The sequence below is a fragment of the Triturus cristatus genome, chromosome 10, assembly GCF_964204655.1.
Source record: "Triturus cristatus chromosome 10, aTriCri1.1, whole genome shotgun sequence".
Classification (NCBI taxonomy): Eukaryota; Metazoa; Chordata; class Amphibia; order Caudata; family Salamandridae; genus Triturus; species Triturus cristatus.
The window spans coordinates 286,345,260-286,369,652 of NC_140593.1; the positions used below are offsets into that span (position 1 = coordinate 286,345,260).

Below are 24,393 nucleotides of genomic sequence, written 5' to 3' on the forward strand. Positions count from 1 at the left end.
GTAACCTTGTTTTACAAAAGTAATCTTGGGACTCCAAGAATTATCCCAGACCTTAAAATATTTTCAGATCCTAAAAATATCTTTAGTGACAAAAAAGAACATCAGGGCCACAGAATAAAATCAGATCGTAAACATAAGCTAGGTTCGTAAAAATAACACCAGAGTCCATGAATATCTCCCAAAACTGGCCTCCGTGCCTAAAAATAAAACCACGATTCAAAGCAGCATCATGTCTTAAGATCTGCACTCAAAAACAACTCCAGGGTCAGAAAATAAACCCAGTACCCGAAAAACAACTTTGCACCATAAACATAACATCTGCCCCTGGAATCCAGAGTAAACCTCAGAGCTCAAAACTGACCCCATAACCTGAACTTAATCCCAACAATTAAAGATACATTGAGGGTATGTCAGCCTCTGAGTGAGCATCACTCAAACCTGCTCACCCTCCCTGCGGCCTGCAGACATGCTCAGTCTCAAACTGCCAGGCATCTTGCGCACACCCCCATTCCCCCCACACGGTCAGTCACACCTTAACCCTGGTGCCTCCTCGTCGTGGCTTCAATCTGCTGTTTTCACCACCACTAAAAACCTTACAGTTCACCCCACCTCACCCTTTAACTACCACCCAGAGACTTAACTCATTTTCTCCTCAGTTGCCCTTTTCCTAATTCCAACAAGCATTGGCGTAGCCAATAGGTCTCGCTTTTGGGACCTTATAAGTATTTAGTTATACAGCACAATTTCCTTGGTGCAACAACATCAACTGTTGCATGGTCAAACACTTATAAGGTCCCAAAGGCGAGACCTATTGGCTATGCCAATGCTTGTTTCTCAGTAGTCCTCAGTGTTTCAAAGAGGGCGGCAGTCACTCTGCTCCTAAGGGGTGCCTGAAGAGTAACTAAATGGAATTTTACAGCTCTGTGTCTCATAGAGGAATAAGCCACGGAGGGGATGGAGACGCTGATAAACTATTTAAACGACAGGCATGCGAGAAGAGCTAATAAAGCCAACGTTAAGTGTCTGCGTGGTACACAGTGCAGACCACGCACAAGCTGATGCAAAGCCTAGTCACTGAAATTTTTTGTGTGCAAATTTGAGGACAGCCTAATACATTACACTGCGTTTGAACACATCAAAAAGAGAATGCAAAAACAGATTATGGGTACAAATTAAATGAGCAGTAACAGCGAGTCCTGGTGCGAACGGATATCATGCCTGTGTGTCACCCAACACAGCACCGTCAAAAACACCATAGCCAGCTATGCAAGCAGGCACTTTCTTACGTCAAAGTGTGTAAGGAGGCAGTGTTCATCTGGCAAGAAGCTATGTTGCCACAAAACCAATCGAAGAGCTTTGCATTTCTGAAGGTCGCAGGATATTATAAATTACGTATTATGTCATTTCAGAGGCTTAAAGAAAATAAAAGTCAAAAATATCATGCAGAATTGCTGCACTCTGGATGAAGGTCACATGCAACTCTTAGGGTTGTAGGCTGTCAGTGGAAAAAAGAAAGAGAAGCCAAGATAAACACAATCTGAGTAAGCAACAGGCGCAGGAAGCATTAATGATGCACTTTCCTACAGGGGGCCTCTAAGTGGTGGAATGGACCTCACAATAAACTGACAATATGTGCCATGTTGAATAATACCTGGATGGGGTAAAACAGGATTAGTACTCAAGAGCGAGGTGCTGACTGAGCCCTGAACTTGAGTTATGTGAGAGGCTAGCGGCAATAAATGAACCTAACAACACACTGAGAGCAACAGGCATCTGGAGGTGTCCAATATTATACTGAAACAATAAGGCAGGTGCAAGTACAAAGGTGCAGAAACTAAATATGGAAAGGTAAAACAATGTGAAGTGGGACATTCAGCTATTGAGATATCCAGGTTTAAGACATTAAACATTTTAGCATTTATTTGATGTGCGAACTGGTGGATCATTTCTCATTTTGAATTAACTTAGCCTTAACAAAACCACACAATGGCTATAAAATGTCAACAAAAATATTTTAAAACTAGTAACACGCTGGAACTACAGTGCACAAGTTTACACAGCCACACGTAATTAGTGTACATGCGACTGTACACATGACGCATACTGTTAGCTCACATAAGATGCCATTGAATCGCTAAAAACACCTTGACTGCGAACTCTGTTAGTTTATGTTTTAGTTTCCACAAGCGCTAGATGGATCCAACTTAAAGTTGATCAACATAATAACTATACTAACAACAATCTCCAAATCCCACTCACTCCCAATAAAAACCGGTCCCCTAACTATTACACTCATATATGATTACAGAACACACAGAATTCCATGGTGATGCCGATTTCAGCAATCAGACCCTTTCCCTATAGGCCATGTCTAACCATTTGGTAAAGGTCTTGTCCTATAGGTGTTCTCTGGCATTTTCTGAAATGTATTTTTGGCATGGGTTCATTTCCGCACGCACTCGTTCCTGTAGAGCAGGACTACTTCAAATGCTAGAAGCATCCTTTCAAAGGTGGTGTTAGGCCCAATTTAACAAAGCATTCATAATGGCAACGAATTTGTGTAGGAGACGTATGTGATGTGTATTATGAGCATCCAAATAACTGCACGCTGGGAACGTGAAATGTGATGTGCTTACAGACAAGGTGTGGACAGCCATAGAGACGCCGCTAATTCATTAAACTGAGAAAAATATGCACAGACGAAATGTGTAGAATGGTCTCTCTCTCTCTCTGAGTGGTTACGTGTCTCTGTCAGAAGGCTGAAGCAAGTGCGAATGCTGCGATTTGAACGGCAGATGCCATAATCGCTCTAAAAACCCTAGTGAGTCACGTCGGCTTCACCTGCAGGCAAGAAGCCTTCCATGGGGCATTGCATGTTTAGATCCCATCATGGGTCTCGAGAAGCACAGCAGCCCGCTCACAGAATGTGACTAACGTGCAATTCCAATGCTTTGTCAACGAGCACCACTCCCTTTTCTCTACAACAAACGCCCCATGTTTCGAGTGTCTCAAACAGATGAAGGAGCAAGCCCTGGCAAAGGCAAAACAACAGAATACCAGTTGAGGGGTGGGGAGAGGCTGCAGCTTGGCACACAGCGCCAGAAGCAAACAATAAAATTAGGCAAACATGTTGACATCCGCAGCCCTCTGCTGTGGGACATCATTTGCATGCTGCGGTGGTTAGGGCTTCATGCAGCAACAAGTTATACAACGAGTTAAACATAAAATGCACTGACAATACATTTTAAAACAGGCACTTCACAAAGCCAATCAAAGAAACGGTTAAATGACTAAGCAAATGAGAGGAGAGTGTTACACAACAAATGCAAACCTTTACGATTACAAGGGAAACAAGCCCGGGAGTTGTGTGCGCGCGCAAACACGAAATAAAAAAACACGCGAGTGCTGCATGCGCGGCGGCGGCAAAAGTGAAAGTGATCGCACGCGCACTAGAGAGGAAAGCCAGATCGCACCTCTGCTCATCATTGTGTGCGTAACCGCACGCTCTATGCCACCTACAAAGCTGTGGTCGGCTTTTTAAAGCCCACTCACTAAATGTCTCGTCAGAGCAGCGCATTCGCTGGCTCAGGCAAGACCTAAAAATATACCCAACTCCATCCAATCACGGCTCTGTGCCTCCCACACTCAAGAAATCGCCTCATACGGGGGCACATGTATGACCTCTTCTCACACAGTCACGAACCTCAGGGACGTGTTCGTGTTGAGGCAGTGTCGCAGTGGTGTGGATGGATGGATGGGTGGGGACGGGGGTGTTCTTCTAACAAATGTTATCTTCATTTGAGCACACAGTACCTGGTGTGCTCGAAAAGCAAAATTCCATCCCAGTTTCAATTAAACCCGCCCCAACTTGTATAGAAAGCACGGAGCCCCACCCCCTGGGGGGCAGTTGCAACGTCACCGGTGGGTGGTGGGAATCACGTGGCCCTTAGAAAATGTCCCCGGGAGGGGCTGCAGAAGGAGAAGACTATCAGTCCAGTCTCTGCAGGTCACTCCACTAAGGAGGGAGAGAGTGAGATTGGTGATGCCTCCGAGAGCCACATGAGCCCTTAGACCTTCCCTACTCACAGCTTCACTGCCCAACGGCCTTTCTCATGTGTGGCACCTAATCAATTCACAGAACGTCAGGAGGCAGCGCTTAGCATTCTGAAACTTGTAGTTTAGTTGCCTTGGGTTATTAATTCCAAACAAACAAGGACTGCGGAAGAGTAACTCATAACCAGCTTTGAAGTGAGTGACTAGTGCCTCTGAGGGCAGCTAGTAGGGGTAGGTGAGGTTACCAGATCCCTGCATGTCACCAGGACTCCGTGTTTCACAGGCGGTCCTTGTCAGTCTCACAATTTTAGGTTCAAGCTTCCGGGAGCATCTCCTCTGCCCTGCCCCCGTACTTTGCATGTGGTAACTTGTAATCTATATTTTATCATCTCAAGTGTACATTTACAAACCCTGGCATATATCGTTGTGTTGGCCACAAAGCCCTGCCTGGCCGGAGGCATCCAGATGGGAATGGAGCCCCTTGACAGCTATGAATCCTCCGAGTCTGATCCCAGGTGCTTCAGTCAAGCGAAGGCAGCTCCCAGAATGCATCGGTGTAGGATGGCACAAGCTGTCACCGTGGCACTGGGTCAGCAAGAGGCTTTGATGCTGCAGCTCTGCCACGTGTTACCCTGAACCCACAACCAGCCCGCGGCTTTTCAGCCAGTGCTGACTAAGCGCTGGACTTGTAGTTTTTGTCCATCGTAGGCAAAACCTACAAGTCCCAGCATGCAAAGGGCTTTTGACCAAAAGGCATGTTGTAAGTCTGTCACATGACATGGAGACCCCGGCCAGCCAAGATGGTGGGGTCAAGGAAGCGCAGGTGTTTAGGGAAAGTTTGTATTCTGTGTGATGGCCATGTGCTCGATCCCGGCATGGGGGACAGAGTGGGCTTTATTCACAATGTGTGTGTGGCTGTAGTGAGCTTGAGCCCTCTGTGTTTGTAGGCACCTGGCACTGATGTCAGGTGCCCCTACTCGCTCTGCACTAGTATTATACTGATGTTTAACTATTTGTAGTGACCTACACGGGTATGATGTTGCTCACAGTTTGGAATGACTTTCTTATCTTTAGAGGGGGACATCGGTTTCTAATTAGCATGTCCGCGCTAAGGTCATGCTAATTAAAAACAGATGGTCCCCCCTAAAGATAAGAAAGTGCTTTGCAACAGCCAGGAAGCAGACAACCCAGTTCGGATGGGCCGGACAAAAAGGCAAAAGGGTGGCAACAAAAAAAACTATTTTTCAATGGCAGGCCACTGTTTAGCATAAACGGTGACGCCAGCCAATGAAAAAGAGGGGCGGGGCTTCAAGCCCCCTTCAGAAATCTCCTCTCTCACTATAGGTCTCGCTGAGCGAGCAGCGCATGCGCTGCAACGCTAGGCGACACCTAAAAACAAATTGATAACAGATTGTTATTATCATTTTCTTTTTTTGTATTCAGATTCCAGTTGAAGCAGTGGAGCACCGCTCCTCTGCCTTAGCGGAGGAGCCGCGGCTGAGTGGTAACCTTTGATGTATATAAGAAGAAAGATATGGAAATCTTAGTTGAATTGCACACTGTAAAACTCGAAAACCTGACATTAATCCCGGCCCCCCACCAGATCAAATTGTGTGATTCTATCCCAATATTTTATTTCACCAAGCCTCCTTTTTTTATTACCACATATGATGAGCACCTTCGAATATTTGTATTCAGGATGTGCGCTATGAAAAACGCTTGTGTTTGATTTAATACCCTACAATATTGCTCCATGTATAATAAGAACCTAGGCCACATATAGAGTAAGGGTGACAACTGATTTGCCCCTTAGTTCATTAGTGGCGTCATCATGGTGGGAGGGCATGAATGTTTCTAAGCTCTTGTTAAAAAAACGATCACTTTTAATGAATGTCGTTTTCTGCATTGATAGAGTCTAATGTACTACGGTGAAACGCTTTTGCATGTGAAAGACATACACTTTTTTTTAAATGTGAAGACACTTTATCATATTTGTACGTGATATTTATTGCATGATTTCAATGCCAAATATATTCAGGTTTTAGCTAGAGCATGAGCTTTTCGAGCCGAGCCAAACCCTTGGCTAGGCTCACCTTGTTTGTTGGCTCGTCCACCTCTAATGTAAAGTAACTGATTTGTTTGTTGACACTCAGAGACGCATGTCAAGGAAAGCGGCCCCAAGAGTTCTCGCTCGAGTCGTGTGTACGGCAGGTGTCGCTGTTCGCTTGTTTCTCCTTCCTCCCACCCAGCCCTAGCGGCACCAGGGTTTAGGGTGTTGTTTCCGGCCGAGGCCTTCTCAGTGTAACACGCGGCTCTGTTTTCACTTCCTGATTCAGCAGCAGGCAGGCAGCGTGTGGCTGTACAGAAGAACTGGCTGCCGTAGGTGTGTTTCCATTTCTTTCAAACGGGGAGTATGCGGACGGGGATAGAATACATCAGCGGGGGTAACGCAGGGGATTTAACGGCATCAGAGAAGATAGTGGAAACAGTCAGCGCTTTACTGTCTTTTAAATCAACACGTGTCAGAGGGGCTCATTGGTATATTCCAGGAACAAGTTTGGGTGTCAGGCGAGCATCTTTGGAGTTATAGAATGTATAAGTTGGTGATCACATCCACGGGTAGGTACAGTTCGTCCTCATGCGAGAGAAGACCTTTCATGAGAAGGTAAAGTTATGTACCTGGAGCTGGAGGAAGACAAATGCTATGGGAGACCGAAGACCACAGGTATACATACATACATGCCAACATTTAAGAACTGGAAAGTGGGAGATTTTGAAAACAACATTGGGATAGTGTATTTCCCCGGTTGACTACTATTGAAAAGGATGAAAAGGATGCTATTTTAGGAAGGAGACAAGTAAAGCAATTTTTAGCTTGAAAATGTGGGACTCTGCCTCCTGAATCAGGTTTGTTTGTTGCCATGTATGGGTATATGAACCCATGAGGATCGCCACTCCGAGGGCAGTGATAGTTCAATGCATGGATATATTTCACAAAACGGGCAGCAGGCATGGTGTTCTTTTGTATTTATACCTTTGATTGAGCTGAAGCAAAACTACGAATCCCAGAATGCCTTGTCTGAACTAAAAATATAGGCCGTGAAACAAGCTATCCCGATGGCATTGTCATCTCATCCTTGAGGAGGTAGGAACAGCTGGGCAGTGTTTTTTGCGAATAACAGCAATACCCGATTAACTGCAACAGTACACGAAGAAAACGTGTTTTAACAGCTGAGAGCAATGCATTTAAACACTATTAGAGGGACAAAGCTGGAAGTATATAAAGTGCCCTTTTATTTATCCAGTAAGCAACCAAGAAGTTTACACCTAGCAGAGATGTAGTCGAAGATTTCTTATATGTACATCCTGGTGATTTGTTCCATCCTTTCATAATTTCTGCCTCTTATTGTCACCCTTTCCTATCTTTTCTGTCCATGATCACTTTTGACCCGAGCTGCCTGTTTGACTTCTTTCGGAACTGATTGCAGTTTTATTGATGTAGCTCTTCTTACTCTTAAGGAGGAGCAAAAGCACTTTGGAAATTTGGGTATCTTGATACTCCCCATGTTTAGGACAGAGTCCATAGCCATACAGTGGAGCTCCCACTTGCTGATTCGAATTTCTGCACCATTCGGAAAAAATGCCAATCTGCACATTTACTTATCCGTTGTATTCTTCCTTTAAAACCCTGCTCAGAAATATGGAATTTTAAAAATCTCTAATTGACCAAGGGACATGTTCTGGAAATATACTTGTTCTGCAAAAAGTCCACTTGTTCATTTTAACTGGCATCCAATAAGTCGACAAATTATGGCAGAATCCTCATTATATCAGACATCTGATGATAGACTCTTTGATTGTGTGAGGAATCCTGTTCTACAAGGGTTTCGGGTTCTAGCAGGACTGTGATATTCCCGACTTTTTGAAAATCTACCTACAGAGGCTGGAAGTTGTCAAGAAGCAGGAGTTCCGTGGTTGGAATGCCCTCCGACTCTGTGCACACTAACTGTATATCGTGAATAATAGTTTTCCTCCATCCTTTCGCCAAACTGGAAAAGGTTGGACATTTACTCCTGACAAAGTCAAGAATAATTTATTTTTTTCTGATTAGAGAAAAAGTAGTGTAGAGAAACTGAATTTGCTACTACTTAGCAGATTTTCACACGAGCAAATAAACATGTATATTTGCTCATGGAAAAAACTGATTTTCCAAAGGTCTGCCAGTACAGTGTCGAGGTATTCCAATGTAAACTCTTGTTAATTCTTAAAAGTCATTAATATGCACCTACGCCAGAACATAAACCTCCTGGTGCACTTCTGTAATTTTTTTAAGCCCTCAATTATTTTCATGGTGCTCATGTGATTAAAGTGATTCTCCATTATTAATTTTAGAGCATTTTACTGAATGATGTCTCAGAACTTTTCTTTAAAGTTCCACAATAGTTTAGCAAAACATTTTGTCATGTTGCAAGTGTTTTGGGTACGTTTCATTTTGATAGCATTACAAATAACCTCAACTTGTTACATTTTGCAAACATGTATACATTTTGTATTGGAATCACTGTCTGGAATGCCAGCTGAGCTTGCAACAATTTCTTAGAGCGCTTGTCCTAATAGTAAATCAATTGCATTAATGAATTGTACTTAAGTTTAAGCAACACATTCATATAGATATAAACCCTACCATGGCAGACAATCCTCTCAATGATCAATACTGTGGCATTGTAAACTGACAGCCAACGGGTTTGTTCTGCAGAGGATTGGCCCTAACTGTCTAGTGCATAAAATAAACCTTAAGCTTGTTGTCCGTGATCCCAAATAATATGTACTGAACTATGGGGTGAACTCCACACCCCTGCCTGCTCCTTTTTGCACCAAGTAGTGGGTGAGCTCATGCCTTGCAGCACCATTTGCTCTTTCAATTTCAAATTTTCTCTTGCTCTATATATGTGTGTGTGTGTGTGTGTGTGTGTGTATATATGTGTATATATATGTACTTGGATGGTATTTTACCAATGCAAAGCTGTAATACTGTGCCTGGAGTGGTAAATGGCTTTTATCATTTTACAGCTCGGCATGGATAGCACTGTGCTAATCCTATGCTTAAATACTTTGCAGTAGAAATAGCAAAAGACTTTGTCCCTTTCTATCTCGGCGTGGATAGCACTGTGCTAATTCTATGCTTAAAAACTTTGCTAGAAAAGCAGACATTTGAGATGAGCAAATTTAAAGTGTCGCTGGTGTTGAGGGTTCTCTATAGAGGAGCTTCCTTCCACCTAAACCTGAGAACTACCCACAGTTCTCTGCTTCCTTTTTGCATAATTTATGCGTCAATCTATGCCTGCAAGGGTATTGTTTTGACTTATACTGGGTGCAGCCTTGTGTCTGGGCAAAGCTAAACCTCTCTGAAGAGCTGTAATGACTGCGACACACGTGTCGGGGGTTGCTTTTATTCATTTCAGGTTGGCTTGGATGGTATTTTACCAATCCAAAGCTGTAATACTGTGCCTGGAGTGGTAAATGGCTTTTGTCATTTTACAGCTCGGCATGGATAGCACTGTGCTAATCCTATGCTTAAATACTTTTCTGTAGAAATAGCAAAAGATTTTGTCTCTTTCTATCTCGGTGTGGATAGCACTGTGCTAATCCTATGCTTCAAAACTTTGATAGAAAAGCAGACATTTGAGGTGAGCAAATTTAGAGTGTCGCTGGTTTTGAGGATGCCCTATACAGGAGCTGCCTTCCACCTAAACTTGAGAACTACCCAGAGTTCTCTGCTTCTTTTTTGTATATGTGTATATATATATATATATATATATATATTCACTTAAAAAACCATAGGTTTCACACATGTTATAGTTAGCTGGACATTTCCCTCGTAAAAAACCAATGAAATTCCCCCGTTCTAGTTAGTGCAGGCAACTATAACTCACATGACCGCAATCCTCTGCTGATGACGTCAGATATTACATCACTGTATTTAGACACCTATTTACCCATGTCTTCTTCCATTAATCTTTAGCTATACATATATTACAAATATTTATTTTTCAGAAAGACACATATGTCATCAGTGATGTAATATCTGACGTCATCAGCAGAGGATTGCGGTCGCGTGAGTTATAGTTGCCTGCACTAACTATAACGGGGGAATTTCATTGTTTTTTTACGAGGGAAATGTCCAGCTAACTATAACATGTGTGAAACCTATGGTTTTTTAAGTTAATTTGCAAGGTTTTTTAAATGCTAATTCCTAACTATAACGTGTGTGAAACCTATGGTTTTTTAAGTGAATTTGTATGGTTTTTTAAATGCTAAGTTATGTATTTATTAATATTTTTTTTTTTTTTCAGGTTTTGCACCGTGCACACTCGGTGCCCTTCGCGCACCGAGCGCCCACGAAGCGTTGTGCGTGCCGCGCGCGCACCCCGCGCATTTTCGGCAAAAAAATAAATGTTTTTTTCACCCTTGGTGGTCCTTCAGTGACCCCCTGACAAAGGCTAGGGGGTCAGGAACTGTCCACCTTGCCCCCTTTTCACGTTCTCTACCTTTGTTTTTCACTGCCTCAGACTGCGAGAGACAAAATGGCGGCCGACACTTCCTGATTTCGACCGATTCTAATGTTTACTGACATCTAACAACCAATCAGAATTGCGCTCGCGCACGGCAGGGTGCACGGCAGGGTGCACGCACAGTGCGCGCACGGTGCGCGCGTATAGATATTGATATGGTTTTAAATGCTATTTTCTCAGGAAATACTGAACAGATTTACACGAGACCTTCAAAAGGCACTTCCTTGACCTTATGGCTACCTCTCTGCCAAATTTCACGTAATTCTGTTCAGCCGTTCGGGCTGTACCTTCGACTAAAGGTCCTATGGAAAAATGCATGGGGAAAACACGTTTTGGGACCCCCCTTTTTTCTCGGCCCCCGCTTGACTAATCACCCCGAGACTTTCAGGGTAGGAGCGGAGCAGAGCGCCCCACCTATTTTGAAAAATTCGCGAGGATTCGTCAACCGGCGCCAAAGTTATTCAAAATAGAATTTCCAGATTTCCTATGGAAACACGGTCCTAACTATAACTATCTACTGGCGACTGCCAGTAGATATTATATGTATATATATCCCCGAAAATCAATGGTTAAAGTGACGTTATAGTTGCGTGTTGAAATGAGATATAAAATAATGTTTAAAAACTGGTAGACCACTGAAATTCACCGGTTATAGTTTTAGTGGACTAACTAAACGCCTGTCCTGCCATGTGTTGCTTATGACCTCACATATAATTCAACACGTTATGAGTGATGCAACATCAATGATGACTTCAGTGATGCCCCCTCAATTGTCACTACACAATTACTGTGTGTACATGTTTTGGTGCATAGAATGGAAATAGTGTTAGCCCTGGAGGCAAGTGTGGTTGTGCATTTTGAAGGTTATGTCACACCTTTAACAAATCAATACAGTTTAGAGTGCAAGTAGTACTCCACGTTAAACAAGAGGCATATTTAAAAGTAGGTTGTGACCTAAAGCAAAAGGCTGTGGCAGAAAAACAGGTGAGCTTCTGTTAACAATAGATTATCCACCAGTGGTTGTTGGGTACATGACTATGTTAAATATTAAACTGCTGCAATACAGTGCTATAGGTAAATTCTGTGTAAAGAGGGCATTTATAAGGGGTGGATGCTTATTTCCACGTCTTTGCTGAAGATATTGAGGCATTGCAAATTATTGAATAATGTAGACTGGAAGGTGATCTACTTAGAGGTGGTTTAACTCAAAAGGGGGTGAATGCATGGCTCAAATGTAGTATACCATTGTGCTCATCTCAGAAATGTGTATAGTGTATTTTAGCATACTATTGAGGGTTGTCCATAGGGCCTGGCAGATGGTGTTTTATCAGTGGTAAATGTTAACCTTTAAACTTAAAATTGCAGGTCATGTGAAGTATTAAACAGGGTGATCCTATTAAGGTAAATAGAGTACAAACTGTTTTTGGAGGGTGTTCAAGATTTAGGAAAATGGGTGACTCCATTACAGTCCACAAAAGTCTTTTGTTTGTTAAGTGGGTGAATACTAGTGAAAAGAGGGTAAGATCCACCAAATGTGTGTGGCTTGACAGATATGTGTCCAGTTTGTGGTCAAAAGGTATGTCCATTCTCACTTGATTGGTGATAGAAAATTGGGCTTAGATATATCGTATTGAATTACTTCAAGTCCACAGACCATATAAGGTGCTTTCACAGTGACTGAATGATGTCATTTCACATGTTAGAAGTGAGATATAAGCAGTGCATGGCAAGGACAAGCTATAGTTATTTCACTAAACCATAACTGATGAATTTCATTGTTTTTTCAGTTTTTAATTGTTCGTTCTTATCTCATTTCAACGCCAAGCTATGTCATTTTTTTCTGTAAAGTCGTTTTTGTTTCATATTTAAAGTTGAGCATCTATCTATCTACAATTTTTGCAGGGTAAACTAAAGATCCTTCTAATTACTTCTGAGCTAATTTAGATACTGCTAATATTAAAGTGAATCTTATTGCCCTCCGCCAAGCCTGTTACAAAAATGTTTCAGCATGTTTTTAGCTCTCAAACATCTAGCTTTCAGGTTTATAGCGTGAGTGTTCCAATTCAATTTACAATGAAGACTCCCAAGTATAAATTAGTGACCCCTGGCTCAATGGGCGTAGAGTCAACCACCCTTTTAAATGATAGTTATGACATCTAAATGAAAATTTATTTTTTGATGAGTTTAGCTGAAGACCATTTAGAGCATTGCATTGTTGCGTTCAGTTTAGTCACCTCTGCAGGCTCTTTTGAGTATTTGAAAAAAGAATCCGCTCATCTGCATATGCAAGATGGCTAACTCTACCCATTCACCCTTTGGAACAAGATCGTCATTATGATCAAAATATTTTGACAGGTCTGTAATATAAAGAGAAAACACGGAGGAGGGGTAATTGATATTCCTGCTACTTGCCATTTGTTGTGAAGTAAGACCAGATAATTTAACCTGCATCCAGGTATCTGAATTTAGTTCAGTTAAAAAATGAAGTCAAGTTTGTTCAATCCCCAGAAATGCAGTTTTGCCCAAAGATGTTTCTTATCAACTATATCAAAAGCGAATGAGTAGTGGATGCAGCTTACAAAACGCTTATGACCATTTTGATCTAGTATGCTTGTTTCTCACATATTTAGGGCCATAATATTAGCACAGGTTTGGCAAATAGTTTGCCATCCTAATTTAACAGTCCTATTAAACGATAATCTCGGTTATCAGTTTCAGGACTTCTTTTAAGAGGGAACCTTTCCAAGATAATGGGATAATATTAGTACTAAAAGGATTTGAAAACATTATAGTGAATACTGCTCTCCATTTCTTAGCTTTAGCTTACATTACTGCCATAGGTATACCATTAGGACTTGGATCACAGGAAGCATGAGGACCCTTAATGTCACTACCTCCTTTGAGAGTTTGTGATATGATTGAATTGCATTTTATGCTTGGTTGAAAATGGGACTTTTCCCTGTGACACACAGTTTCAGAATGTAAAGCTTTTTAATGTTTACTGTAGTTCATTTGCAATAGTTTGTCCCATGCACTGCAGTGTTATAAAATGTATGTGAGTCCCTAGATTTAACAGCTTTGCTTAATTCACACCAAACTTCATCATATTTTTACCAAATCAGTTCTAAGACTTGTTTAATATTTTAATTTTACACACTTAATTGCCAAGCTCTGGAGGCAGTGTGATGTAGCTAACTCAGTTAGTGAAATGTTTTCTTATAATACCTTTTCTCAGATCAAATCTGAAATCAAATTTATTAGATAATTTGCTACGGCCGAGTAGTTGTTTAATCCCTCTAGTATGTGATGACTGATACATGACTACCAAAGGAAATGTCTCTCAAATTTGGCAACAGGAAATGTTATTTAAAAGCTTACTTGATGAATGCGAGCAAGCATACTAGTTAATCTGATGTAAACCATTGGCAAAGTTTACCCAGATCATTCAGAAGAGAGTATTCCAGAGAATCTTTTTAGTATTTTTTTGTTATTGATTCAGTAGTTGGCAAGTTGTTCTGAGGCAGTGCATGTTCCTATGAAACCTTTATACTGTGCAGATGATGTTCACTTTTATCACAAGATATTTTAAATTCCTCGCACCACTAAACTTCTGAAACTGTACAAATGGGTTAAATACTAGCTAATTAGATATTGATGGCAGGTTAGGACCCTCATGTCAATCTTTTCCTTGCTTTCCCCTGTCACTTCACTACTAGTTAACACAAAAAGGAAGGGCATGAAAAGCATTTAAAATGCAAAATATGCAGATTTATAACTTGTTATTGTATAGCATTTCATGACACATTCTTTGGACCGCCTGAGAACAATTGCGAGAATCTAGATCAGCCGCACCATGATTGATGGTGAGATTTCCAAGTTAAGCAGTCCATCATCAAAGGAGAGCTTAGAAAAATCAGCTCTGCTGTTAATGATGGGTGTTGTATATTTATGAATTCAGCCCAGAGACCAGCTGCTAGGTAACAGATTGTTGCCTTACTCTTCAAAGGTTCGTTTAGCATACAATTCCTGTACCCTCTGTGTTTGAAACTTCGCAACTTTGATCCTGGCAGTGATGTCCTGCGAATGCATTCTTTACTTTGCTCTTCCATTTGAGTAGGAGGATTGACAGTGCACTGTCCCAAAGCAAGTTGTGCGGCTTGAAGAGTATCTGATGAGATGTGCATTTGTCATGTTTTATCTGGGAGGTTTGCTGATGAGCAGTCCCAGCACCGAGGCCTCCCTGATTGCCTCCACTGACTAAATCCAAACCCTCCTTGACCAAGGAGAAACAGCTGCCCTGATTCTCATCGATCTCTCTCGACAGCCTTCGACGCCTTATCCCACCACACGCTGATCAAAAGACTACCACATTGCCGTCCAAGTGGAAGCACTCAGATGGATCACCTCCTTCCTCACCGGAAGAACCCAGAGGATCACCCTCCCACACTTTGCCTCCGAACATCACCTGCGATGTCCCCCAGGGCTCATCCCTGCACTCTTCAATGCATATATGACCCCGCTGGGCGACATCGTTAGATCCCACGGTCTCAACATAATTTCCTAGGCAGGCAACATCCAACTCATCCTCTCACTCACCAACAATCCCACGATCACAAGAACCAACTTCCACAGATGTATGACAAGCATCACCAACTGAATGAAGAACAATTGCCTGCGACTGAACACAGACAAGACAGAAGTGCTGATCTTTGGCAACACATGGAATGACTCCTGCTGGCCATTAGACCTATCAGACCTAAGACCCGCACTCACTCATTCTCCGTACCATGCCAGAAACCTGGGAATCATCATTGACAAGAAGCTCGCCATGAAATCACAGATCAACACTGTCTCCTCTGCCTGCTTCCTCACTCTGGCACATGCTACATAAGATATTCAAGTGGCTACTCCTGAACTTGAGACGCACCGTGACGCAGGCCCTTATCACCAGCTGACTGGACTATGGCGACGCTCTCTACGTAGGAACTGCCGCACATCTCCTATAGAGACTTCAGATCATGCAGAACGCTGCAGCCAGACTCATCCTCGACCTTCCCCGATGTACCCACATCACACCTCACCTCAGGCGACTCCACTGGCTCCTCGTACAGAAGAGGTGCCATGTCTGGTGGCTTAGTGGACTAATGCTTCCACTGTAGGGGCCTGTGTTTGACCTCATGGTCACAGGTTCAAATCCCAGCGGGTCCACTCAGCCTTCCATCTTTTCTGAGGTCGATAAAATGAGTACCATTGAGTTGGGTAACAATATACTTCTGTTATTCAGCGCCCAGATACCCTCTGGGTGACCGTACGCTTTACAAAGACAGTCATGTTAATTCAAGCTGCTGACCCCCACACACAAGGCTCTACACAACCAAGGACCTGCCTACAACAACCACCGCTTGAACTTCCACCAGCGTCGGAGGAGACTACGCTCCACCTCCCTTTCACTTGCCCACACACCCGCATCTACCGAAGCAGAAGTGGAGGTCGTTACCTTCTTCGATATAGCAGAGAGGACCTGGAACAGCCTGCCCATGCAACTCTGAACCATAACCTCTCTTCCAGCATTCAGAAGGGCCCTGTTGAAAATGGGGGTCTCTAGTTGGCAATAGTTTGCACCTTTGTCCAAATAGGGACCCTTCCTTATAGTCCGAATAAGGGGGATACACTACTGAAACAACCCCTGCTCACCCCCTTGGTCGCTTGGCACGAGCAGCCGGGCTTATCTCAGAAGCAGTGTGTAAAGCATTTGCACATAACCAACAGTAACACAGTGAAAACACTACAATCGGACACAACACCAGTTTTAGAAAAACAACCAATATTTATCTGTGCAAACAGGGCTAAAATGACGAAAGACCAACATACAGTTATCAAAAATATGCACTTTGCAAGAATGGCTTTAAAATGTAGTTCCTTGAAGCCGGCAGCTCCGTCCGGACCTACCGCGGTGCTGAAAGCAACAGAATCCAACAGTTCCAGCCGACCGCATCGGTGTGGACCGACGTTCGTGCCAGCAGACTCATAACCAGTACCTTTGGTTCCGGCCAACTGCGTTGGTGCCGACCGGTAGTGGCGGTTGCGATGTGAAGCGGTGCGGTGTGCGGTGCCCTCAAATTGCGGTGCTGGCAGCGGCTCAGTGATGGTTGTTTAGCGGTGTCGGTGATACCAGGGCTACGGTGCACAGTGAGGCAGTGCTTGTTGCGGTGCTGACAGGTCATGGTGCAAGCGTCAGTGCCGGTTGATGGAAGCTGGCGCCAGTAGGCCCAGACGGTGGTGTGGAGGGGGCGGTGCATCGTGTGACTTATGAGCAGTGCACCCAAACTACAGTCAGTGAGATCAGGGTGGCGGAGTGAAGTAAGGCGGAGCAGAGTGCAGTGCCCACAGGTCGCAGTGCAAGCAGCGGCTCGTGGTGGAGGTGGCAGTGAGACCATGGTTACAATGTGAATTACGGGATGCCCTGTGCAGTGCCTTTAGGACACAGAGCCAGCAGTTGTGTCGGTGACGGTGTCCGCTGCTTTTCTGCTCTGTGGCAACTGAAGCCCATGGTTCCAGAGGCGGTACGCGGAGGTAAGTGAAGTCTTTGCTGTCCCTGAGACTTCGTGAACAGGAGGCAAGCTCTATTTCAAGCCCTTACAGATACCCATGCAACAAGTGAAGAAAGTTTGTTCCAGTTCTTTCACTGCCCAAGGCAGAAGCAGCAACTGCAGACCAACCCAGCAAAGCAACAACACAGCAAAGGGGCAGTACTCCTTCTGGCAGGTCTTCCAGCTCTTCTTCTTGGCAGGTTCCTTGATCCAAGCGAGTTCTGGGGTCTGGCCCCCAATATTTATACTGTTTCTCTTCCCAGCAGAAGGTGGAGACAGCACTATCCAAGGCAGACCAGGCCTATTCAGGTGCAAGCAAATCTCCTCCCACTACTCTAAATGCAGCCCAGGTCTATTCAGCACCGCCCTGACTCATCCATGAAAGGCAGGACACACCTCTACCACCCCAGTGGCCGTCTAAAGAGAATGTATATCCCCAGCCTCTGTCACTCCAAGCCAAACAGTCAATCCACAACCCAGCAGAGGCACGCAGGATGGCTAAGCAAGAAAATACCTCCTTTCTAAAAGTGGTATTGTCAAAGACAGAACATAAAGATCATCTTTACTAAAAGATGCATTTATGCATCGTGAGTTCAGGCATATTCAACTCCATTTTTCATCTTGTCCCAATGGGAAGATATACTCGTAAAATGTTACCAAGTATTCCCCATTCTATCCTATGGGACAAATAGCGTTTCAACAGTGAAAAACGAATTTACACTGTAGTTCACTATCAGGACATGTCCTACCTTTCACATACACTGCGCCCTGCCCTTAGAGGTACCATGAGCCTACCTTAGGGGTGACTCACATGGAATAAAGAAGGTTAGGTCTTGGCAAGTGGGTGCACTTGCCAAGTCCACATGGCAGTAAAAACTGCATGCAGACACTGCAGTGGCAGGTCTGAGAACCCTTTGAAAGGCTGCTCGTGTGGGTGGCACAATCAGTGCCTCAGGCCCACTAGCAGTATTTGATTTACAGGCGCTGGCACTCTCAGTGCACTTTACTAGTAAATCAAATAGGCCAATCATGGAAACACCAATCCAGAATCCAATTTACCATAGAAACACTTGCACTTTAACATTGAATAGCAGTGAGGAAGTTTGCAGAGACACTAAACCAGCAAAACCAGAGTAAAAACCCGGAGGTCAGAAAGCAAAAAGACAGGAGAAGCACGTCAAAAGACGCCAGGCCTAACAGAACTTCAACACCTGGCTGTTCAAATGAGCCTCCGGGACCTGCGAGCGCCTGCATAACCTACCAGGGGTTGAGCTGCGCTTTATAAATCCTGATTGATTGATTGAGTTGTGCCACCTCCCCATGATTCTTATTGGATGTTGGGCACTGTTACATGACTCGTATGTAGAGCAGCAGAACTGCTTGCAAGTGGAGTCACCCTTCAACAGGGCAGTGCTGATATGCTTTTATGTGTTGTCCATTTGCCTAGTATGAAGCGCCAAAGTTTTGCTTTTGAAAAAGCCTTATTTGTGACCTCCACAAAGGAATGTATTGTTGCCTCAGTAGTTCTACTTGTGTATATTTGACCACCCTTCCTCCACAGTAGAGCCGCCAAGGTGGTATGACTGTGACCCAACAGAACTCAGGACTGTGGTTGTGTACACATGGTGATACTATTTGTGGTAAATGTACATATGTGGAAGTTCGAACTCTCGAGCTTTTCATATTTATGTTTGAGCAGCTTATCCAGGTGACATTTTTCATTTTATTCAATGTAGTCCGCTATAATAGGTTAAATGGAGTGCCAAGTATCTGAATGCAAGGAAGAACTTGAACAGAATGTGCTTCTTCTGCGTTCGAGTAAACTTAAGAGCTGAAGCCTTTGAAAAGCAATGTGCTACTTTTTCTAGCCTGCGAAAATTGTTAATTTGCATCCATGTGCTTTGATTGGCTTGGTATGCCAGCACATACGAGACACATTGGCCTTAAGGTGACAGTTCCTTTTGACCTCCGATACATATTTAAAATTGAATTCCTGCACTAGCCTGGTAGGCCAGATTCATACCTTAGTTTTAGGATATCCGCCTAAACTAAATTTGGACCTAAATGGCAGAGGTAATGTTCTCAAGCAATCCACTCTTGCCCACTTGCTCCAGTCCCACTGGATATACTCCTCTAGTCTGCAACCGTAACCCTGCACAGGCACCTGTGATTTTAACAGAAAGCCTTGTTCTGGACTGTTGTTGGGGTTTCTAGGGCCTGACACTTGAATTCCTCCTTCTTAAACACTGCATCAAACAGATTATGGAGGTGCCCCGTTCCTCATGGAGCTTCTGGACACTAAGTTAGTCTTTGCGGTATGTAGAGAAGTTTCAGCAACCCGGGGTGAGAGTTGAGGTCCAAATAAAATTCCAGTCTGAACGCTTCCTCACAGCTTTCCTCACAGCGACCCCCCCCCCATCTCCTCCCCCTCCATGGGAAGCTGTTACGTAGAGAAGAGTAGTAGATTCTGAGCTGCAGGACCGTTTATATATCAGGAAATGACATCCCTCTCACTCGAAGGGAATATATTCAACTGTGAGTTCAGCGTGCATTACAGACGTGTTCCAAATCAAAAATGTGAACATACGTTTGCAAAATGTAACTATTTCGCTGTATATATTGAATGGAGAATGTTCCTTGAATATTTGCAAATACATGCAGAAGAATAAAAGCAAGATTGGTGATTGCTTTCAAATGTACCCAAAGATATTTCATACTTGGAGGGTGCGCGCGGGGGGAGGGGGGGGGGGGGGGGTTAGGGTCAGGTGTGGAAAGGTCGAAGACAGTTTTGCGTAGCTAACACCCTATGTGTTAGCTTTCAAAATAGAATGTACCTATAACATATTTGCAACTGAAAAATATGGATAAATATATTTTGGTAATCCTTTGTGACATTTTTACAGAGAACTCAAAAATCAATTCTTTAAGGACCAGACACTACTAACATTAGGAATAGCAGTCAGGAGTTATCTACGAGTCACAATTAGGAAATCGCGATTCCTAATGTATATAACTGTTTATTTTAAAATAGCAAGTCCTTGTGGGTCGCAAATCACCTACCTAATGAATATTACAGAGGTAGGTCGCAATGTGTGACCCACTACGAATCGCAGCCATCACAGGGATGGTGGCCTACCAAAGTCGGCAGACCACCATGTCTGTGATTGCTTTTTAATGCAGCCTGTTATTTAGCCTAAAATTCTCAAGGGGGAATACATACCATTCCAAATTGGTGTTTGGAAGGGACGTCCCTTCCAAATACTGAATCGGTATTTGATAGCAAAATAGAATTGTGATTCGGTGACAAGTTACAGAATCACAATTTGCCTTTTGTACATTGGAAATACTTTTTGGAAATTGGGCCGTTTTTGACTTCAAAGTAGCTTTGTACATCTGGCCTCAAGTTATTATTTAATAAAATAAGTTTTATGTATAACAGTATTTTTTTAAACTATATAGTCGGCGTATAACCATTATGAGCAACATTTTAAGAATGGAAAGGAAAGTTGCAAAAGTGTATCCGAAGGTCTACAACTTTGCTTGGAAACAGTTTTGCCACTTTTAGGAAATCAGAACAGATTACAGAAGTAAGCCTATACACCTACAATATTTTCTGTCTCCCACGTGTGCACCCAGCAAACATTTGTGAGTACCATTTTGACTCCAGCCAATACTCAAGGATATATTTGCCTATACAGAAATTTACCAAGAAATGCAAATTCACTTATTCAAACCTTATTCAGAAAAACTCATGTCTATGACTTGCACCTTTTCCTGTGTGGGGGATCGCTTCTCTTCCTCGAAAAAGCTATTCTTGTGCCCTTAACATTAAATGCCTGACCTATTCCAGGGTGGGAAAGTGGTTACAGAGTGGTTGGTGAATAGCCTTGGATTGGTAAGGTACCAGCAGCATCCTGATTCACCTACAATGAAACTTTTACTACCCAAGAACGTAGTAAATATTTTGAATCCCGATCAACAAATCAGGATGTAAGTGCTATAGCAGTCCTTAGGAGATGCAAGCTGACGAACATTTCGGACTTGTGAAAAGGTAATTTGCTTTTGAGTATAGTTCTATCTTGTGACTTGTGCCAACTGTTTTTTTTCTTCAGGCTATATGTTATTTGGTCACAATTGAGGACAGAAAAGGACTCCCCATACCCTCAAGCTCAAGGTTTCAGAGCTCCAGGTTTTTCTCCGAGATGGGGAAGAGACTGAGCAGGTTTACGGGACCACCTGCAGATTCTGGGCCTGAATTTGACTATGGCAGTCCAATCGACAGTTGTATCCATGGTGATGGGGCAGGCACCGCCGCACCCGCCGTCCGACCTCTGTATTACAATTTTGGCGGTCAGACTGCCAAAGGACCGCTGCAACCGCCAGGGATCCGTGATACTTGTCGGTTTTGCAGCAGTGTGAGGCCGCACTATGTTTGGCGGGGCCGCTGCGGCACCACCAAGCATTTTACGAGTTTCCTGACCGTCTCACTTTTAATTGCTGTGAGTCCGCCATTCAAAGCGCAGCAGTAAGGAAACCAAGAAGGCCCTGTTGCCTCAGTTCCATGGGATGCATGCAGGGGGGCACCCCCTTTCCTGTACGGCATGGACTTTACAGGCTTTGGCTTTCCCATTGCGGTGCCTTTTTAATAGACACCTCTGTGGGAACGCCAAAGGGCCGCCCGCCAAACCACAAGATTACTCGCAATCTGGCGGTTGAGTTTGCGGACATGGAGAGGGGTGCTGGTGTGGCGACCCCCTCCAGGACTGCAAGACTTGTAATCAGGCACTCAGTCTTTTGAGATGGGCAGTTTGTTGCTTAGTCTCTCACAGCATTTGTCAATGAGCAAGGGCTAGTTGTTGGTGGAAGTGGCAGCAGTTGTCCACCATTTATTTATGTCCACCTGTGGTTAGTTTACTAGAGCGCTCGCTGTTTATTGTACTTGCTAGTGGTGGCGCATTTGTGAGGTTTAAGGCATATTTTGGTGGATTATTAATTATGAGTTGGTGAAACGTCTTTAATTGCAATATATGCCGAAAGGAAGGTACACCAGAAATGTCAGTTCATCGTCTTCTTTCATTGAAAATTATTTCAGCCAACGCGTTTCGTTCCTTTTCACAATAGGAACTTCGTCAGGGCTCCAAATAACAGATTGTATAGTCGCGCTTGTAGAATACAGTCGTGGTAGCAGTATCAGTAGCAGCAGCAGTATCAGGATCACCCTCATCGTGGGTGATCCTGCTCATGCCTTTCATCCCATGGACTCAAACACAAGCCGGGAAAAGAATCTACCTTATACCCTGATCCTGGGGTGAGCACCCTGATACTGCTACCACTACTCTATTCTACAAGCGTGACTATACTATTTGTTATTTGGAGCCCTGACGAAGTTCCTATTGTGAAAAGGAACAAAATGCGTTGGCTGATTTTTATGACCAATAATTTTCAATGAAAGACGATGATGAACTGACATTGGCAATATTGACTGTATTCCGGGTGCACCTTCCTTTTGGCGTATATCTGTTTATCTGTTCTCCAGAGGCACTAAACGGCGGCAGGTGCCGGAAGTTGATGCACAGGACTGCTTACTATAATTAATATGAAGGGGAGTGTGGTGCGGAATCTATGGTCAGCTGCCGTTAGCTTTTGGTGTGTGTCTTTAATTGCGATTGTAAGGTAGAATTTCATACACAAGAATATTGATACACAGAAATATCGGATGCTAAATTACACAGTACAAAAATGTTTCGAAGGTTAGAAAGTATAGGTAAATATTCTTAACTCCGCGTCCACGCTGACATTAATATATTTGTGGAGGTTTACTAATATATACATTAAAGTTAAAGTGCACAAAGGTGTAGTTAAGTGTAGTAAATCTTCACCATAGTTTTGTATTCCACATGTAGGCCATAGTATTTATGTATATCCATGTTCTGCACACGATTTTCTGGTTGAAGACACTTTTTTTGCATTAGTAATATTAGTAGTGTGACTTTAAAAACCACAGCTAGCAACTGTAATTGAGATTCACGTCTGTGTTGTGTATGCCATTGCTACAGGATGTCAAAGTTATTTATTTCTTTTTCGTAATTTGTTTTAAGAATGGAAGAAACCAAAGCGTGTGAAAATGGCAGTTCAAAGGACACCCCTGCAAAGGCTGAGCGCGGTATTGCGGCCATCAAGGACAAGTAAGTGCCTGAAAACCCGCTGGTGCCTCAGAACTAGGTTTTCTTTTTTTGAGTTTAGAAAGCTTTATTAAATATCATAATCCAAGTAAAACATCAGTACAAAAAAAAGACCAAGGCAATGTAATAGAACAATAGAAAAAAAACTAAATCGTACAATCTGAAAAAAGTGCCATAGAAAGGTAGAGAATATACATATGTAAAAAGCATTTTAAGGTTTTGATTAATGGGTAGGGAGGGTAGAGAAGAGAGGAGGAAAGAAGGAGGGGGAGGGGGGAAAAATGTAACCATTATACAGAATAAACATCATATAAGTACAGTAAGCTAATAAATGAATAAACATACTAGGAGAAGCTGTATTTATAACATGAACAAAAGAAAAAAAGAAATAAAAACAGCTATTTAAGGAACAGTTTGGGAAAGAAAATTGGTTAATGGCAACCATAACAAATCCTTTTTGATCAAAAGAGGTACAGTGGTAGCAAAAGCACGATCCAATCGGTGATGATGACATAATAGATTCCACCATGCATTATATGAGATCTTGGAGGCATCTTTCCAATTGGTCGTAATTATCTGTAGAGTAATGGCTATATACAGGTCTATAAATTTACGTACATTAGCAGAAACATTCCATATAGGAGCCATACCACCTAGAAAGATATGGACAATCTCAAAAGTGTGGTCAATAGCTAAGATATCGTTTAGTTTAGACCAAATACGGGACCAGAGGGATTTAACCAACGGGCAGTGAAAAAACATATGCAAAAAGTCACTATTCTCAGAGGGGCAGGACCAACATTTTTTAGAGTCAATCAATTTAAAGCTATATAAATCAGAAGGAGTAAAAAAAAGTTTATTGTAAAAAAAATATAAAGTCTGTGTGGTATTAGCAGAACGTGAAGCCGTGTGCAACTTTAACCATAAAGAGTTCCAAACTTGAAGAGGAAACTCTTGGGCTAGATCCAATTCCCAGGAGAGTTCAAGTTTGGACTT

General features: G+C 43.0%; 1 protein-coding gene across 3 annotated transcripts in view; it reads left to right on the forward strand.

Moving 5' to 3' along the window:
• The first annotated feature begins 6,297 nt into the window (after positions 1-6,297).
• DUS3L (dihydrouridine synthase 3 like) overlaps positions 6,298-24,393 on the forward strand; it is a 132,761-nt gene continuing 114,665 nt past the window's right edge. The window contains exons 1-2 of one of the 3 annotated variants that reach the window (XM_085631168.1): positions 6,298-6,436; positions 23,314-23,400. In XM_085631168.1, the coding sequence (XP_085487294.1) occupies positions 23,315-23,400 (86 nt within the window). In that variant the 5' untranslated portion in view covers positions 6,298-6,436; position 23,314. Of the gene's footprint in view, positions 6,437-6,652; positions 6,779-23,313; positions 23,401-24,393 lie in introns of those variants that run through there. The other 2 variants (XM_085631169.1, XM_085631167.1) reach the window with 2 other exon arrangements.